The sequence below is a fragment of the Ovis aries genome, chromosome 24 (assembly GCF_016772045.2).
Source record: "Ovis aries strain OAR_USU_Benz2616 breed Rambouillet chromosome 24, ARS-UI_Ramb_v3.0, whole genome shotgun sequence".
NCBI lineage: Eukaryota > Metazoa > Chordata > Mammalia > Artiodactyla > Bovidae > Ovis > Ovis aries.
Genome location: NC_056077.1, coordinates 22,464,888 through 22,484,948, shown reverse-complemented (window position 1 = coordinate 22,484,948; position 20,061 = coordinate 22,464,888). Strand labels below are relative to the sequence as shown.

The window sequence follows — 20,061 nt, the reverse complement described above, 5'->3', positions numbered from 1 at the left end:
CTATTATGTTTCGATCAGGGCTATCAACCCCCACTCTGTTGACATGTAGAACTAGAAAATTCCACTGTGGGGGCTTTCCTGTGCATTGCAGAGCATTTAGCAACATCCCCTGATGCCATGAGATGCAGGAGTACTCCCCCACACTCCTACCAAGTCGTGATGACCAAAAATGTTGCAAGACATTGCCAAATGTCTGTCCCATGGGGAGCAAAATTATACCATATTGAGAACCACTGCGTAGATTAAATTTTTTATAATTGTCAAGGTCACTCCTGAGTCACATGCTCATCCAGAGGGCCAGACTGGAGTCCGTTCCTCTCAAATCATGTGGACAGAGGATAGAGTGATAGGGTGACATGGTAACCCCAAAAAGAAAATCAGAGTACTGTTACCAGAAGAAGTAGGGTGGATGTGGCACTGGCAAAACAACACACAAACAGGAACAGCCGTTTCTGGAAGCATCCCCAAACCTCCCTCTGATTTCCCATTTCTCTTTGTTTCCCAGTGCCTAGCACTGAGACTGGGCACAAGAAATACTTGTTCAGTGACTATCCCAGTAGTCCCTTCCATTTCTGAATTTTTTCATCTTCACATGTGGTCTCCTTTAATTTGAGGTAGAAGACAGATGATTTATCAATAAATCCTTACCCACAGAATCCTGAGGACTCACAGCTCGGTTTTCCTGCCCTCTGCTTTGACTCACATGTAAGGAATCACACCACAAATCCCGAGCTTTCACTTCTTTGTGAGGACATGGCTAAGCTTTGTCAGTGTTTGTGAACAAAGACACAGTGAATCCTTCGGGCCCTGTCAAACTTGATACCAGCAGGGTTGCATTTTAATCAAAGACACCTCTTTCAACGCCTGCTGAAATCTCACATTGCCTCTTACATCCCAGTGATGGGGGAACAATGGCTGAGCTTAGCTGCAACTAAAGAGGACTCAAAAACAGAGAGACCAGAATGTGCCAAGGGACCATGTTTTAGATCTTAGCGGAAAAGAAAAGACAGAACTAGAAGGAAAGCTTCTGACAAAAGTGTGAACGTGGCTTTTTTAGTTTCTCTCCTCGACCACTTGAAGTTTGTCAACAAGAGTAAAAGTTTATCTATAAAGAGATTCTTGTGTGTTTTGGTCTCAGGACTCCTATTACACTTGTGCACATTATTGAGATATTTTTGTGCATTAACTCTAACAGAATTTCCTGTATTAGAAAATCAAACTCAGAAAAATTCATATTCATTTGAAAACAATGATAGACCCAATTGCGTATATTTATATGAAAATAGCTTTATTTTCTAAAACAAAAAATGTGAGAAGAGTGGCGTTTGGTTTTACATTTTTGCAAATCTCTTTATTGTCTGGCTTGGTTAAAAAAAGAAAAAAGGTAGGTTCTCATACATGCTTCTGCATTATATCTGTTGTCAAATGTTTTGTTGAAATATATGAAGAAAACCTAGCCTCATACAAATATGTGGTCCACAAAGATCAATGAATTTGAATAGCCTATGAAGATGATCACGGATATCTCCTTTGATAGTACGCCAAAACTCATCAAGCAGTTTTTTTTTTTTTAATGGCCAGTTGCAATGTGGAGTTTGAAAACATATGCATTAACTTTTTATGCTCTAGTACATTAAAATCCATGGCTCTTTCTAAGCCTATATTTTGAATGAATCATTTATCCAGGGATCATTTTTAACATTATGCATTGGTCATTCGGGAAGTATCAGCTCACTGAGTTATACAAACCTTCCAAATTTGGCACATTTCATTACAAATAGAAAAAAAAATGCATTCACTTATGGGGGCAGATAGAAACAAAATTGTAATTTTACTTGCAACCTTGAATTTTTTTTCCTTGGCAATAAATACTGTCAGTTGCTTTCCTTGAAGTGACAGGCTCACTTAGCTCATTTTCGAGAAAATGTCTGCCAAATACCCAAGTCTGAATAACCATAATTTGCCTGTCAGTCGTCCTTTCAAGTAAATAGGGTGTTTCATTGGGGAAAAGCAGCTAGTTCAGCTTGCAACCCAGTGGCACAAGTGCCTTTGGTGGAGACCAGCAATGGCCTTTGGTTTATGGTGGAAGTACTTTACCTGTCCTTCCCATGTTGTTACATGCAAAGTGAAACTAGCACTTTCTTTCACTGTGGGTGCATGGTGGTAGTGAACACAATGACACCTGGAACCACCTGGCGCATTGCCATTATTCCAGACTCCAGGAGTGTTATCCACCTTTGTTTTTGCATCATCTGTGCAAATATCAATACAGTGAAAAAGGCAGATCACATTTTATTATCACTGTGAAATAGTTTTGACTTTGCAGACCCCATGAAATGATGTTGGGAGGCTCCGTAGTTAACAGAAGACATTCTGAGAACTCTTGACAGCAGCCTTAAGGATATCAGTTTTCAGATTTAAAAGACCCAGAGTTGAATCTCACTTCTACGACCACTCACGAGTTGTGAGAATCTGAACAGTTACTTCTCTGAGTTCCATTTGTTCATTGGCATGTGTGTGCTAAGTCACTTCAGCCATGTCCAACTCTTTGCATCACCATAGACTGTAGCCTGCCAGGCTCCTCTGTCCATGGGATTCTCCAGGCAAGAATACTGGAGTGGGTTGCCATTCCCTTCTCCAGGGGATCTTCCTGACCCAGGGATTGAACCTGGTAGGCAGCTTCTTTGCCATCTGAGCCCATTTGCTCATTGGTAAAGTGGGTATAAATACCCCATAGTGCTCTTGAGAGGACTAAGGGAGATAATGCATACAAGTACTCAGTATGCTCTTGCTACTGTTATTTATGAAGTGCTAATGGTTCCTCACTGTGGCTCAGTTGGGGGATATTCTAGAATACATATTCCCTGATGTTTTGACCACCTACATCAACCAGTATGAAAGGAATCAGGTCCAAGATGCATCACCAAAAATCATGAACTTTGTTTCTTGATAGGATCTGCATCAGCTATATCACTGGCTTTGCCTCAGGGAAGCAAAGACTGAAAATTCTTGGGAACTAACAGTACAGCGGTAACTATAGCCTAGGTGAGTCCTTGCTGTTGGCAGAACAGTGCCAATGGGCAGATTTTGTCTGATCTGCTTATCACAGGAGGGTGGTAACAACCAACACCAAGTTAGTAATTCCGTGTGCCAGGCACTGCTCTCAGTGCTATACAGGGACTAACTCATTAAATCCCTGAAACAGCCTTATGAGTAATAGCCACCACTTTACAGATGAGGAAACAGACACAGAGATATTAGTGGATACATCCAAAGTTATATAACTGTATGCGGTTGACCTGGGATTTGAACCCAAGTAGTTTGACTGTAGGAGCTGAGTTCTTAACCACTACCCTGTACTGAGGAAACAGGAAAAAAAAAAAAAAAAAAAAAAGAAGGCGGAGTGATTTTTCTAAAACGTTCCTTTCCTGGCCACAGGGCTTCTGTTTAAGAAGCCTAATTTTGCTCTTAAATGACCTGTTGGAAAACTCTTTGAGTCAATCAGAAACTCCAGGAAAAATGAAAACTGTAGCAAATAATACACGGCATGATCTTGAACAACTAGCTGGGCGTTAGAAAGGAGACTCCATAAGGACATTTATCTTTGCATGACTCAGAGATTTCAATGACATTGAAACCATAAAGAAAAACATGTAATCCTAGAAACAACTTGGCTTTGTATCAAACATTGTCTACATGATCATAATAATGTTCATTTGTTTTTCAAACTCCAGAATCAATCTATAGCCCCAGCATGGAAGACATTAGCATATTTATAGACTAGAATGCAAATGGAGTGACTCTTGACCATGGAAAAGTCCAAATATAACTGACAGACATGGGTGGGTAGGAAGGAGGATATATGTACATCCTCATTCTGTAAAGTGAGAAGCAAAGATGTTCTTCCCAAGGTGGCTGGAAAAAGAAATGAAGATTAATGTTATTTTTAGAAATTAGAAAGATAATCAATACAGAGGGTAGAGTGAGTTAGCTAAATCCTTGCCTATTATGGCAGGAAGTCAATAGATTATAAATCAAAAAATGTTTATAATATGTTTATCAAAGAAGAAACATACTATTTAGAGATGTGGATGTAACCACCAGAGGAACTGAATCAGAAATTTTTTTTTTTTTAAAGCTTGCTCTAAGGAGTAGTACTTGAAGTGGGGAGGGGTGAAGCCCCTTGAAGCACATGCTTGTCATTAAAAGCCCTTCTGTATGATTTGATTTTTAAAAATAGCATGCATGATTAAATATCTTAATAAATTGTAAGATACCATTTTAAAGCTTTTGAGTAAATTATGAATAATTTGAACTAGCAGAGAAAAATATATGCTTTCTAATCTCCTTGACATGGTAGACCAGAAAAAAAGGGAAATAATATTTATTAGAGATTCATCAAACTGAAGTAGCAATAGTTTGGGGGTAAGGGGATGAGATTGCTGTAAGAGCCCAGGGGAAACCTTGCCTTGTCTAAAAAAGTTGATATTGAGGATATGTTTTTCTATTACTTTTATATTCAAGGTGTTTTAATTAGGAAAATACAATAGGAAAAAATATGCCACTCAAAAGAACGTGACAAAAATCAAATATCCAAGATTATTTGTTTTTAAAAAGTTCAAAGAATTTAGAAAAAGAGACGGATGTGTCATCAATTAGTCTCCATGGACCTTTACGTAGACTGTTTTTCTGCTCTCTTTCCCCTCTGCTGAAGGATAAAAAGCCACGGGCTCTGAATTCATTTCTACTCCAGCCCCCAGCACCTGGCAGAGGTCAGTTCTCCTCTGTGTGGCCTCCACAAGTTTTTTCGTGCATTTGACAAATGTGTTCTGAACACATATTGTAGGCCAGGCACCTTGGGGACACACAAGCCCTAAGAGAACATTGCTGTGACAGTGAATAGTCCCCTTGCCTAATCCTGGATCCCCTGGTCTATGTCCCGGAAGCATCCCGAACTGTTCATCTAGGCATCTTTCCTACACAACTGTGAACTTACTGAAGATGGGAACTTGTCTATTTTCTGCTGAATCCTGGGCACCCAGAACAGTGTCTGGCACATAGTAGGTATTAAATAAGCCCTCATAGAGCAGGAGGCAGACTGGAGGTTCCCTCAAACGCAAACCACTTACTTCGAAGTGTCTTATTGTCTCTCCAGGCTGAGAAGAGGGACCAGAGCACGGAGAAGACTCCAGCCTGATGGGGATAATCTGTGAGCCAGGAAGGGGTTACCAAACAGGAATGATGACTCCAAGAGCTTTGTAAGATCTGGAAAGCATTAGAAACTTCCGCATCATTGTCATTTCGTTTAAACCCCATTTTCTCACAGTGAGAAATATGATGCTGAGAACAGTGAGGGACTGTGGCTTGTTTTCAGGAGAAGAAGGAAGAGGAGGCTGAAGAGATGCTATTCCACTGTGCCCAGTCTTAGAGAAGCATGAGGACCAGGTAGGGTGAAAGTTTTAAAGGTTAGAGCTGAAGTTCTTGCCTGGTGGAAGCAAGAAAGGTCACAGTTCAAAGTTCTCCTTCTGTCAAGCAGCAAATGCAGGTGAGAAGACTCAGACGTGGCAAGTCCAAGAATATGTCATTCCTGGGATTCAACTCTTTCAGGGACTTCCCTGGTGGTCCAGTGGTTAAGAATCTGCTTTGTAATGCAGGGGCTGTGGGTTCGATCCCTGGTCAGGGAACTAAGATTCCACATGCCTTGAAGCAACTAAGCCTGCCCACTGTAACTACTGAGCCCAAGCACCACAGCCAGAGAATCCGTGTGCTGTAACAGAAGATCCTGTGTGCCACAACTAAGACCCAACACAGAAAAGAAGTAATTAAAAACTCTTCCAAAGGCTTCCAGTTCACTCAAAGTCCAAGTTCTTACTACTTCCTTCCGACTGCCATCTCCCTCACCTGTTCTCTCTTCCTCCTCACTCATCCTGTTCAGTCACACTGACTTCCTTGCTCCTTAAACACCCAAGGCACATCCCCCCTCGGGGCCTTTGCACCTGCTGTTCCTTCTGCCTGGCAGGAAAGTTCTTCCCACCTGACTTGGTTCCTTACCTCTTTCAAATTTGGGGCTAAATGTCACCTTCTCAGGGAAGCCGACCTTGACCATGCTGTTTACAGTTTCACTCTCCTCCCCCACCCCATTCTTCTGCCTGCTTTAAGAGAGTTTGGAGAAAGTGCACGGTCTTGGGCTAAGACTCTCCATTTCCTATGCTCAGCCTCAGGGACTCCAACTGGAAAATCATCTTTAGGGGTGGCCCAGAATGAATTTTCCTTGGTTCAGACCTTATTATCTCTTAGAACCCAACCCCTGCCATTTTCCCACTGCTCAGAGCTAAGCCATCACTCACCACAGAGTGAAAAAGCAGAAAAGAGCAATTATGATGCTGTGCAGCAGGCCTTTGACTCAGATTAACATCATTGCCTGTTGATTTGATCTTTTTCTTTTTCTCTAAACACTTAAGGCATTTTGATTGCAAGCCAGATTCATCTTTGGTGAGAAGCAATATTTTGAAAAGCCGGGACTTTCTTGGTAGTACATATTTTAAGACATTTTAAGTTGATAAACAGCTAATTGGTTCTGCCGTCCTGTGATTTGCAAAGGGTCAGAATGATTTGTTGTAAATATGCATCTGTATTAATGGCTCAATGCCAAAATCAATTTCCACAGGTGACAGTAGAATTTTGTAATAGATGAGGTGATGGAAGACACCTCAGCTGTTACCCATGAGGTTTTGAGTCCCTTTAATTTAACAGGTAGGTATTATTGTTTCCAAGGCAGCTCTGCATGATGCTGAATAGCATATGCTGCAGAATATAGAGTGGTGGAAACTCTATTTCCTAAATATGCAGGTAACCAAATATATACAGAATCTGAAGCACAAGGAATAGAAACAGTGCCTGCCGGATCTGTACACAATATGTCTCACACAACATGTATTTTCTCTTTTCCTTCCCCAAGTTTGCACCCAGGATATGGAGGGAAATTTTAAATAAAATATTATGGATCATCTTTGAGAGGAAAAAAATGGAAAGTGAGCTATGGACAAACAATATTGAGATCTTCAAGTCAGACTTGCTCAAAATACAGACTGTTGAATTACCATTCATTGTGGCAGGGATTATAGGATATATTATTTTAAAAGTAGTTTGTAAGCACTTAATGGCAGAACAACGATTGTCAGGGATTAGCATGGATTCACTCAGAGAAACTCAAGGTAATGAAATTACTTACTCACAAGCAATAAATTCAATGTCTATTTATTAAGCATCAACTGTGTGCCAGGCTCTTGTTCTAGGCAGTGGTTCAGGGAAATGTGGTGGATAAAGTGTCCGGGAGACTTCCCTAGTGGTCCAGTGGTTAAGAATCTGCTTTGCAATGCAGGGTATGCAGGTTCGATCCCTGGTTGGAGAATTGAGAACCCGCATGCCAACTAAACCCATGCGTCGCAACTACTGAGCCTGTGTGCCACAGCTAGAGAGAAGCCTACGCCCACAACACAGATCTTGCATGCTGCAACTAAGACTTGATGAAGCCAAAAATAAATTAGCAAATATTTTAAAAGGAGGAAACATGTGTTATATATGTTATATGTTACACATGCTCCATGTGTTATATGTTACATATATGCTATATGTTACGTATTCTCCAAAGAGCATAACATATGTGATAGATAACATATGTGATAGTATTTCTTACAACATGAAAATTAAAAGGTGGATCAATGGTGTTAAGTCTTGCTGCCCAAGCTCACCTCAGCAGCCCATTGTGAGCCTACTCACACACAAGGTCACTAAGAACTAGAGCTGGTGGTACAATAGTCTTTGGCATGTCTGGTGTGACTCAGGTGCTCTTCAAAGATGTCTTTGGCCTTGGGTGGCGTGAGAATCAAGCTGCAGACCCTAAGTACCAGAGTTACCCAAGTCAGACACCTTGACTCCTCCTGCCTAACACAGAATGTAAGGTTCAAAGAAGTCAAATAACTGATGTGCCCAGGTCTAGTCCTCAGGAAGTGGGACACCCGTGGATCTAATGGCACTCTTAAGTTTGCAAACACCACAAATTCAATGTAGAGAATGCAAGAATCTCCAATAGTTTGCTCATCTGCCTCTAGTCAAACTCTGGAAAAGAAACATTGCTCTTTTTCCAAATGCTTGATGTTGCCTTTTTATTCTTTTCAATTTACCTTTGATTCAGAGGTGGTGTTTCTTCAGAACCTACTGCTACAGTATTTCAGTCTCACTAACTCTACCATATATTTCCCTTGACTTTGCTTCTGGTTTTATAATAAAAGTTGGCAAAGGCTGGGTTAATTATTTTTCACCACAGTTCCATTTGTTGAATGGTTCAGAGCCATGACTAACATCAAAGTCTCCTGGATACAGGAGTGGGAAGGTTAGAGAAGCCCAGCCCATCAGGCCTTGAATCTTATATTAAGACAGTGCAGTGTGGAGATTAGGGTGAATTTTCTGGTTCAAGTCCCAGCCCTGCCACCACCTAGCTGGTGATCATCAATTCTCCAAGCCTCAGTGTCGTTATTGGTGGGAGAGGCCTGCTGGTTGTCCACAGGGCTATTATGAGAATCAGTCCCTTCTGTTTATACTAAGTGCTTAGCCAAGCTGGTCAGTTCAGTTGCTCAGTCATGTCCAACTCTTTGAGAACCCATGGACTGCAGCATGCCAGCTTCCCTGTCCATCACCAACTCCCAGAGCTTACTTAAACTCATGTCCATTGAGTCGATGATGCCATCCCATCATCTCATCCTCTGTCAAGCAGGCCAAGCCGGTAGAGTACAGTAATGAAAGGCAACACAGGGTGGGATTGGAATTCCAGTTCTGCCTCTTATTAACCATGTCCCTTCTGGGTCCGCATCCCTTCATTTGTAAAATGAGGAGAATAGTAATGGCTACCTTCTGAAGAATGCATAAGGATTAAATAATATTTGTCAAGTGCTCACTTACAACAGTGCTTGGCATAAAGCATGTGTCTGTTAAACAAATAAATAAATGCTCAGGAGTTAGCCCCTAAATGAACGCTTAATCTACTCCAGTAATCGTAGCTTCATGCACAGAAGGTGTTCATTAAGTGTTAACTAATTATTATTTTACTATTTCCTTGGCACTTCTTTCTGGGATTCTCATGACCTATTCTCTCCTTCAGCAACTTCCTTAGAAGCATCCTCCAGGGTCCACATTGACATCTCACCTGCTTACCAATCCCAGAAGGAAGGGCAGACCTACCCTGGAAGCAGGCCCTTTTGTGGGACCCACAAACCCAGGAAGTAGCCCTCTGATGTTGACGCTCCACTTTGCTAGGAGCTATCTGGCTTAGATGTTTCTGTTTATTTGCATCGTTTTGGAGCAAGCCTTGCTGCTGCTGCTGCTAAGTCGCTTCAGTCATGTCCGACTCTGTGTGACCCCAGAGACGGCAGCCCACCAGGCTCCCCCGTCCCTGGGATTCTCCAGGCAAGAACACTGGAGTGGGTTGCCATTTCCTTCTCCAATGCATGAAAGTGAAAAGTGAAAGTGAAGTCGCTCAGTCAGGTCCGACTCCTAGCGACCCCATGGACTGCAGCCTACCAGGCTCCTCCATCCATGGGATTTTCCAGGCAAGAGTACTGGAGTGGGGTGCCATTGCCTTCTCTGGAGCAAGCCTTAGTAGACTTCAAACTGGTATTTAAATCCTGAATTCTTTCTCCTCTTCAGTTCTGTTTTCTCTGGTTGTTGTTGGTCTTGTTGTTTTTAAATTTTCACAAGTTCCTCTGATCCACGGGGCTTCCCTGATGGCTCAGATGGTAAATAATCTGCCTGCAATGCAGGCGACCCCTAGAGAAGGGAATGGCTACCCACTCCAGTATTCTTTCCTGGAGAATCCTGTAGACAGAGGAGCCTGATGGACGATAGTTCATGGGATCAGAAAGAGTCAGATGACTGAGCAACTAACACTTTCACTTTGTTTTCTGATCCTTGCCCCACAGTATTAATGTTACTTAGAGGGGTTCTGTCAACTTCCCTCTTTGTAGTCATCTGGGGTTTCTTGTGTACTCTTGCGTCTTCAATCACCATCTATGCCTAGATGATCCTAAGTATCAACCCAGGTTTCTTCTCTGCCCTAAATTCTGTATTAGTGATTTGTAACACTAGAGAATGAAACTACTTCTAAAAAAGTGCCCATTCATATAGTATCTTTCATGGAGTTTCATAATCACATGAACCTTATTCTTGGAACTATATGGATGAGTAGCTCTGTCTAGATTTTCAGTACCAGCTGCCTCTTGTGGACCTAATTTCTTCACCCTCACTCACCCAGTAACCATGTCTGATTGAGCCTACTTCAGTCTGCCTCTAGGATCATTTTTTTTTTTTTTTTCATAGCCACCAGAACACAGGTTACAAAGTTTTCTTCTCTTGCCGGCTCCAACAGATATTTTTCCCTACATATCTTGGCAGGGGCTGTCTTCCTTAGATACCATTAGAGAGGGGAAGATCTCATTGACTTTCTTTCAAACTTTTCATGGCTCAGAAGGAGGACAAGGACTGCCTGGGCAAAGAACTAAGTGAGAGTTCTTCAGGAAAGAAAAAAGGACAGAATGCCTGAATACCTGATCAGATGAACAGTCTATGATAAAGGCAACATAGCACCCGAAGAAAAGAAAGAAATTTGACACTCTTGGGAATACAAAGGGTACTTCTCAAAATAAAATGTTATTGTAGCTTCCTACATATCTCTGCAGTGAGGTGTAGCAGAGATTGGCAAACTACTTTTTCTTAAGGGGCCAGACAGTAAATATTTTAGGCTCTGCAGGCCAAGCAGCAAAACTGAGGATACTATATAGATATTAACATAACAGGAAAGAAAACAAATTTCCATAATTTTAAAATATACAACACTAAGAGTTATATACATGCTGAAATTTGAATTTCTTTTCATTTTTATGTGTCGTGAAATATTTGGGGATATTGTTTAATTTTCTCTGCCATTTGAAAATGTACAAAATAGTCTTAGCTTTTGGATTGCACAAAAGTAAACCTTGGGCCAAATCTGACCCATTGGCTGTAGTTTGCCAACTCCTGAAATATAATTAGGTATCCTAGTACATACATAGTACATCACTGAGTTTTCAACTTTTAGAATTTTAGAGACAAAACATGATGACATATTTCCTATTTATTGATAAGTCTCAACTAAGTGGCATATGAGGCAACTGTTTTATTTTGGCTTTCAACTGTGTTATGTCCAATCCCTCATTTTCTTAGTGATATTTTGGGCAGATTTCATAACTTTCCAGCCACTGTTGGTTGTTAAAACTTACGACTGCATACCTGGATGCAAGCTATTTCCCTACTCTTCCCTCTTTCATTTGGGAGTAAATTCAGTATGCTGTGGCCAAGAACAGGAAGGAAAAAAGGCCAAAACGCCACTTCATTCAGTGTGCGGATTTGCAAAGCATTATTGTTCGTTGCTACTGTTCCTCCAGCTAACACTAATGGTCAGATTCTCCTCACGCAGGAGTCAACACATTGACTTCCCATTAGAAACCTGTGCATTGGTTACTGGAGGCCCTGTGGACCTTCGACTGCAACTTCCTTCCCTGATGTGAGATACCTCAGTCTGTCCAGTCTTTGCCATCCTGTCTTGGCTCCTATCACTGGCAACTCATACCCCTATGCTGCTGGACCTGCAGTTGCCCCATATAGAACCCTTATGCTTTTAAGGTCCTCCTCCTCCGTTTGAAGAGACTCAGTTCTGGATCAACAGGCGTGGTCTGGGAAGTGGTGCGTGGACTGACTCTTAATCCCTGCTTGACCCCTTGGCCAGGCAGCCCTGTGCAGGGCAACAGACTGCAGGGCAATCTTCCTGAATATCATGTAGCCCTGTCTAGGGTCTAACTGGCTATTCTCTTGGGTGGAATATGGACAAAATGGCATAAGCTCTCAGGTATCCACCACAGATCCACTCAACTCATGAGACCTCTCCCTTCCAAACAGGCTGCCCCACTGCCGTTCTCTCTCTCAGCCCTGCTCTTGTCTTCTGACTTCCTTGCTAAAACATGTACATGAACAGATAAGCAGTTGTGCTGCCTCAGCTAGTGTCCAATCCAGGAATGAGATGCCAGCTGCCCTCAGTCTTTATGAATGATTCTTCTTGGAAGCCACAGGTAACTCATTGGGGAACTACAAGTGCTGAAGGAAGGGTAGTAGTTTAAGAAAGCAAAATCATCTGTCTTAGAAAATGCATCTTGTCTAAAATGCAAGAATCAAGGACTACTAATCAACATATTATTTAGAGGTATGAAGGAACCATAAGACGTAAATTAAGAAATAAGAAAGAAACAGGTGAAAGTGCTTGCTACATTTTCTTCCTTGTTGTACAGGTAAAGAAACTCATGCTCAGAGGTTAGCAATCTCTAAAGTCTTATAGCCAGAATATGGCAGGATTCAGGTAAGAAACCAGGTCTACCTGACCCCAAAGCCCCTGCTATTATCTAATATTCTTTGGGATCTTCCATAAATTATTAAAGGCCCATTTGCTTCTATATTGAAAAATGGGCTCTCTGCAGGGTCATAGAATGAAGGGAAAAAAACAATCTTGGAGTTTTTGTAGGCTTCTTTTTAATCTCAGAAACATTGGTTTTATTGGGAATACTTTCACATGTTGGGGTAGAATGTTCAATTGTTAAAAACATAATTCTCCTAAAATATACAGTGAGCTTATGTCAAATTTTATTTAATTCATCAGTGAAGGGAACAAGCAGAATGACAAAGCTGGCTCAAAGAAAGATGTTATTTTTTTTTTTAGATGAAAAAAACTGAAATAATATTGTTAAGTTATATGTAAAACTGATTAATGTCCTAGGGAGTGGGCAAATTGTCCACAACATTTGGAGTTATCTCCTCTAATGAACAGAAACTATTTGTATCTCAACTGAATGAAAAGATAAATGTTCATCTTCCCAAGTTTTCCACAAGTAAACATCTAACTATACAGCTAGACCTGAATCTATAAGAAAAGCTAGGTCAAACAAAGGTACACTTCCAGGGGATTAGATGACCACTTAAGTAAGCTTGTCAGACACTACTCTATCACATTAAGCATTAAAAGGGCATACCCATCTTTCTGCCTAATTTCTTCTTGTTGTTTTTTTTCTCCATATGTGCTGATAACTCACACTAACCATCCACGCTACTAGCCCACATTGATCACCCAACCTTGGATTGCACGTCACTTGCCTTTATTCCAATCCAGAGATAACATCTCAAATGATGAAGCAAAAAGTATATCTGGACTATCTACTTTCTCAGATGGGTAGAATGCTACAGTCAGAAGGTAGAAGTCTGGATTTGAGGTAGAAAAAAGAACAATTCTTTCCATCAAGAATGGCATAGCCATTGAGAGTAAGATCCAAAAATATTTAACCACCAGCAGGACATAAGATGAGCCAGTTAGAATTTATGCTTCCATAGGGCTGGAACACGATCCTGATGGCCCTGTTAGGCCAGGTTTTTACTTTTTACTTAGTGGATCTAATGGATGTTTGAGAGGTTCGAGGAAGGGCTAGTGGTGGGGCTTTGGTGAGAACTCATTTTACTGGGGATATTTTCACATATTGGGAGTATACTGTTCAAACTGTCAAAAACATAATTCTCTTAAAATACACAGTGAGCTCATGTCAAATTTTATTGAATTCATCAGTAAGGGGAACCAATAGATACTATTTATCAACAGATGAGGAAGTATTTCCATATTTTAACATCTAGTATGGCTATATAAACATCTTCTGGCTGAATGTCAGTCATGCTCACACCTCAGCCTCTGCCACTTCCCCAAATCCTAACCTGCCCCCAAACACAGTCATGGTCAGTCTCTCCCACCCTGCCTTAAGACTCCATCCCATTTCTCTCTTTTGTCTGCCTCTTGGATTTTGAGATCAAGGAAGAAAAGTGGAGAGAAAGGAACAGGAAGGTCAGGAGTAGGGAAGAGAGTTCGGATGCATTCTGCACCCACATTTAACGGGAGGTACAGCCTTAATCTAGGGCAGAGGAGCAGAAGGGACTACTTGGTACTGTTTCTAAGCTTTAGGGACATAGTAGGGCCCTCGGTAGACAAGAATCTCCATCGTTATGGAGTTTATATTCTACTGGAGGGCAGATAGGAGATGTGAAAATTGTAAATTAATATAGGTTAAAGCACCTAGAATGGGCTGGGTACATAGGAAGTACTCATGTCCTTCTCCCATCCCTGTCCTCAACCACATCTTTGAAGCTTCCCCGAAGGCTTCTGAACACATAAATAAAGCTGGAACCCCATCTGGCTGAAAAAGTCAACCATCTGGAGATTTGGAAATATGGGGGAACTTCTAATGACTGGCTAATTTTTTTTCCAGTTTTTCAGCCAGATGTTTGATATTATCCAAGCCCATCTGTAGCAGAAACATCAGTTTCTTGAACTTCTTTTTCATAATTTTAAGTTCCCTATCTTAAAATCCAAAGTTGGGTTTTTTTTCTTAGTAGCAACTTTTTAATGAGTTGAAAAAGTGATAATTCGCTTAATGAAGGACAACTTCATTAAGGAAGATATCAGAAATTAGGATTTAAAAGGCCTTTTAAATCATTTTCAGGGCTCAAAAGGCAACCCATAGGTCAAATTCAGCCATAAAGTGAGTTTGGTTTGGCTGGCACTGTGTGTTTAAAAAGTTAAGCCAGTTGCCCATATTTTAAAAGTCAGAAGATTCAACATCTAGCTTTTTAAAATTTGGAGTATTGGGCCAAGTTTGGTATCCATTTTCCCAGAGTGAAAATCAACTCAAGACACACAGCAATTGTTTCCAGTTTGCCACAGTCCCCGCCACTCTCAGTTGCCACCACATTGAAACCAAGTCTCAGTTCCTGGATCTTCTCATGGGCTTCCCAGGTGGCACTGGTGGTAAAGAACCCGACTCCCAATGCAGGAGACATAAGAGACATGGGTTCAATCCCTGGGTCGGGAAGGTCCCCTGGAGAAGGAAATGGCAACCCACTCCAGTATTCTTGCCTGGAGAATCCCATGGACATCTCATATGCACTGTTACTCCTCTTCTCACAACAATATAACTGAGCTAACAGGACTGTGAAATACTTGCTTCACACTTTACATTACTTGCCTAGTCCACAGGGATGTTTGGATTTGTTTCTTCCTAATCTTACCTGAAGCTTTCTCTTTAGAACTGGGTGAACTGAGGTCCAAAGGAGGAAACAACATACACAATTCACATATACAACTGCTGTGTGTACTAACATACACAACTGCTAGAGATAGGAATGTGATTAGCACCTGGGAGCATCCTTCCTACTAAGCCAGTGGTCTTTCTGTTATCTAAACACATCCCTTTGATTATATCTGCAACTTCTTAATGAGAGAATCACATACTGAACATATTCTCATTCAAATTCACATGCCGCCATTGAAAGCACACAGCAGGTCGGGGCACTGCCTTGTGAATGCCTAGCGTGCTTTCCAGCTAATGAGTCAGGCATTTGTTCTGGCTTCTCAGTGTGGGTGTCTCTACATAGGTCGATTGGTTTTTCATTCAAACAGTGTCCTGTACTGCCTCTGAGTTTTTGCCTGTCTGGTGGCTCCTACACCCCTGCAGATGCTGCACAGGCATGGTGGGATCTGGGGCTTCTGAATGGAAAAAGCCATGTGTTTGGGCTCTCTCACAGGCTAATATTTGTACCAGTAGCAACCTATCCTCTGGAGCATGAATTAATGTTCTCTAGCAAGGGCTAGGTGGAGCAACATGGCTTAGGTGAAGTAGTGTCTGCTGAGTTTAGGTGTGAGACCTTGGGCAAGTTCTATAACTTCTCCCGGCGTCAGTTTTCTCATCTGTAAAATGAGGCTAATACTTATACCCACAACCCTGACAGCCTTTGAAGATGAAAGAGTTAATTTTTCAAAGTTCTTAGCACAATCCTAGCACATAATAAGTGCTAAATATATATGATGTTCTTCTGAGTTACAGAAAGGAAAACTGGAAACATCTCTTCTCTCACTTGAGAGATGTGATCCTTCCTAATACACATGGTTATTCCCAGACCCACTGTAAATACACAATGTGGTTTGGCATTAATATCATACATTGCTTAGAAGACTTTCAGAAAATTAAGATTCCAAGTGACCTACCGCAGACCCATGGAGGCCAAGAACCTAGCTGTGGGGGCCTTATTATCTACTTTTTAAAGCTCCCTATGTGATTCTGATGACTGGTTAAATCTGGAAACAATTAATGTGGTTTTCTTATACTTGAATATTTTTGGTAGTAGACAACTCATAACCTTGAAAGCTTCTTATGACATATTGGAGAGTTACTTATACTGAGGTAAGACCTGTTTTCCTCTAGCTCCTAATTCTACCCTCTTGAGGCCACATAGAACATTTTCAGTCTCTTTTCCATATGACAGCCCTTCAGATATTTGCAGACAGCTGTCATGTCCCTCTGGAGCCTTCTCTCCTTCTTGTACGAAATAGCCACATTCTTTCATGACTCTTAAAATATGGATGCCCTCTCCCACCCAGTTATCCTTTGACACTTAAAGGGCCAGAAAAATGAAGATGCAGAGGTTTTGGAAGACAGGAGATAATGGAGCAGGAGATGGCTGTACACCTTCATTCCAGCAGAAGATGGATGCTGCCTACTGCATGTGTCCTCCCATGCAGAAAGCAGATGCTCCTGCAAATTTCTTGAACACTTGATATGTTCATTGCATGAAGGAAAATCTTACCTTCAGATTTCAGCCAGGCCTATTTTGGTGTTGATTATATGGGTGAGCACAGAGCTAAAATTTCATTGTGATTCATTAAAGTTTGTGCAGCTCACTGTATTAATACTTCACAAATGTAAAAAATAAAATACCTGGGCCACATTGCAAGGAGACTGCAAGAAAATTTTCTTAGAGGAATTCACCTGACCAAGAACATATCTTAGAATAATCCAATTTCTTCTTGATTCAAATCCTCACTTCTCCCAATAAGCCCACAGAATGCCTGGGTGGGGTTCCAATTCCTTGTACAAACTGTGGGTGTAGGACATGATGTTGGAGATAAGTGAAACCATCAGTTGAGAGATTCTGAGCAAGGATTCAGGAATTTTAGGACCTAATGAGGGAGGCCAAAACTGAGGTTTAATTGTGTATTCCCAGATTTATATCAAAAAGGCAGAAAATTTGGAAATAAATGAAACATAGTCTACCTATATGCCATTTTTGGCCTGGAAGCCACCTCAGATTTTTTTATGTCATCCTTAGAATCACATAGGCACCAAAACATCCACCTAATTGCAGCTTTATAAAGATGGCTCAATGCCTTATTAACATTGGAAAGAGAATTATGGCATTTCCCTAAGGTAAATGACTTCACCATATCTGACCACAAATAATCACAGATATCAGATTTGTGTCAATGTTTAGGAAAGAATTCCTGTCAGTACATTGGATATAATAAGACCCTTGGATAGTGCTAATTCATGAACACCTATCCCAAATTAATCATCTACCAGATTAATATGCTCAGGGTTGGATAAGTAAATGTCTCAGCCAAGGTCACATAGATAGTTTGCAGCATTACCAAGGTCTTCAGACAGCAAGTGCAGTAATCCTGTTGCATTTAAAGTCATCCTTTCCTACCTGGGCTTCCCACCAGTTGCAGATTTGTGGTGGAAACAGAATCAACTCTAGTAGTTCTACAGTCAGGAGGGCAGTTGTTCAGAGTGTCAGATCATGGGAGGAAGGCCAGGGAATGATGCAATATTCCACTAGCAAGTGATGTCATAGCATGATTTCCTAAGCAATTTACGTAAATGCAAGTTCTCAAGAAGCCCTGACAAATGCCAGCCAGTGGTAATGCAGGCATGGAGAACCAATGGCAGGCAGGGGAGGAAAATACACAGGAAACACAGATTTCCTTGCTCATCACTATGACAAGCTTCACAGATTCCTCAGAAGCCTGAAAAAACTCCCTTCTGCCCCTCTAATCCAGTTCCTTCCCTCAGGCACACAGTCTCTAAAGAGCTTTGATTTCCTTCTCTATTTGTAGATTTACTCCTGCTGACATCCAGGCATTGCCCAATGATGCTGAGAGTGACTTCTGGTGTTCTGAAGGCAAGTTTATAGCGAGACAGGCTTGACATTCTAAAATTGGTTTGTCTCCTTCATTGTAATTTAGAATGAGTCTTCAATTTTTTGAATGAGAAGTGGTATGCTGTGATTCTTGAGAATCAGTCTTATGCAAATGTCATAGAAATATATGCTGGCTTTGCAAATGCTTTAGGAAAGAAGACAGGTGGACACTAAATACCAAGACTTAAGTTTTGTTTTGATCCCAAATGGAGAAATATGTATTAATGTTTTCATAAAATGTGTGTGTGTGTGTGTGTGTGTGTGTGTAGAGGTTCATATAGGTTAGTCTGGAACTGATTGCCGATGGAAGTTCATGAAAATATCTAGGTAGACCAAACTCAGAAGAAACTGATAAGACTATGTTGTGAAATCAGGAAATAGCTCAGAGTATGCCAAGCTAGGTCATAATCAATCTCTCTCTCCCCCTGCCGCTTTCCCTTCCTTCCCTTCCTCTCCTGTCACCTCTTCCCCACTGAAATGCAATTTAAGCAGAGCTAGAGACCCCATCTCAAGCCAGAGATCAAAGCAAAGTAGTTCACAGTATGCCTGGGGATCTTAGATTTGAAGACTTTTCTCAACTGCAGAAGCTGCCCGGAGAGCCACAAAATCTCATCTCATGAAGCTCATACCAAAAACAACCAACAAGACCCAACCCTTTCATCCCACACTGCATTAGTCTTTCTTGGAACAGTCTGGACATCTGCAAATTCTCGGCAATAATTCGAACTATCCTCTTTCCCCATCACTGCCTCCGTCTCCCCAACCACACACTGGAATAGCGAAAAATCAGAAACTGGATTGTTTGGGGCCATTGAGAGGAATTACTAAATACCTTCTAGGCAGCAGGTCCTCCACAGCCCGGAATGGGTCATTACTTCTTCATTCTTCCTGCTGGTTTCATTATCACTTGTAGATTTAGTCCTGCACACACCTCTGGAATATAACCAGTAGTCCGTGCCCACTGCAATGGTCATTAAACTAAAAGCTGCGAAGGCTCCCACAGTAGTGATCAACATCTGGACTCCTCTGTCACACATCCTCATAATTCTTCATGGTACTCTGGACGGCTGGGCGTTGGAGAGGGAGATTCAATGCCAGAGGGAAAAAATCACTCTGCAGCTGGATAACCTAGGACAGGCTCTTCCAAAAATTCGGGTCTCCTTTTGTCGGCATCCACAGGGACTTTGGGAAAGCTGGGTTTTCCTGTCTGGAGCTCTCTCCAGTTCCCTGGGTCGCCTATGGCCCTCGGAAGGGTGCAGGCTCCAGGGGGTTTGTCCACATCACTGCTGCCTTCTGAGGGTCCCTGGATTCCTTTCATTCCTCGGGAGCTTGGTAAGGATGAGGGTCCGTGCAGGGCATGGCTCTGGAGCCTGGAGCTGCCAGCTCGATCTGAGATGCGCCTGGCTCCTCACAGCCCCGGGAGACTCAAGGCAAAGAAATCCAGAGAGGACTATGTGTGTGTGTGTGTGTGTGTGTGTGTGTGTGTGTGTGTGTGTGTGCGTGCGTGCGTGTGCGAGCGCGTGTGCTGGGGGTGAGGGCGGATGGCAAAAAATAGCACTGCTGGGAGGCGAGTCGCTGAGAAGAGTGTTCATTGCTTCCCCAGCCTCCCAGGAAAGCTCACCGCCTGCTCCCGACACCCCCGCTCAAACTGGAGAAAAGACAGTCCTGGGGCGGGGGCCAAGAGGTTTCATCTGGGGGCAAAGGTCCGCGGTGCTGAAGGGACAGCTCCCGGCCTGTTGCCCCGCCCCCGCCTTCCTAACGACCAGGCTTTAGGTCCGTGGTGCTGAAGGGACAGCTCCTCTGCTGCTGCTGCACCCCCGCATTCCTAACGCCCGGGCGAGAGACCTGGGGTACCGACGAGTGGGTCTTCCTCCCGCCCCTCCCAGGCCAGCCCACCTGCTCTTCTCAACCTAG

At 42.2% G+C, this 20,061-nt stretch overlaps 1 protein-coding gene across 1 annotated transcript in view; it reads right to left on the bottom strand.

Annotated features, from left to right (window-relative positions):
• The window catches only part of CACNG3 (calcium voltage-gated channel auxiliary subunit gamma 3), a 96,977-nt gene extending 77,403 nt beyond the window's left edge, over positions 1 to 19,574 (bottom strand). Inside the window, exon 1 of the mRNA XM_004020842.5 lies at positions 18,980 to 19,574. Coding sequence (XP_004020891.1) covers positions 18,980 to 19,190 — 211 coding nt within the window. The 5' untranslated portion in view covers positions 19,191 to 19,574. The remainder of the gene's footprint in view (positions 1 to 18,979) is intronic.
• Positions 19,575 to 20,061: the final 487 nt, after the last annotated feature.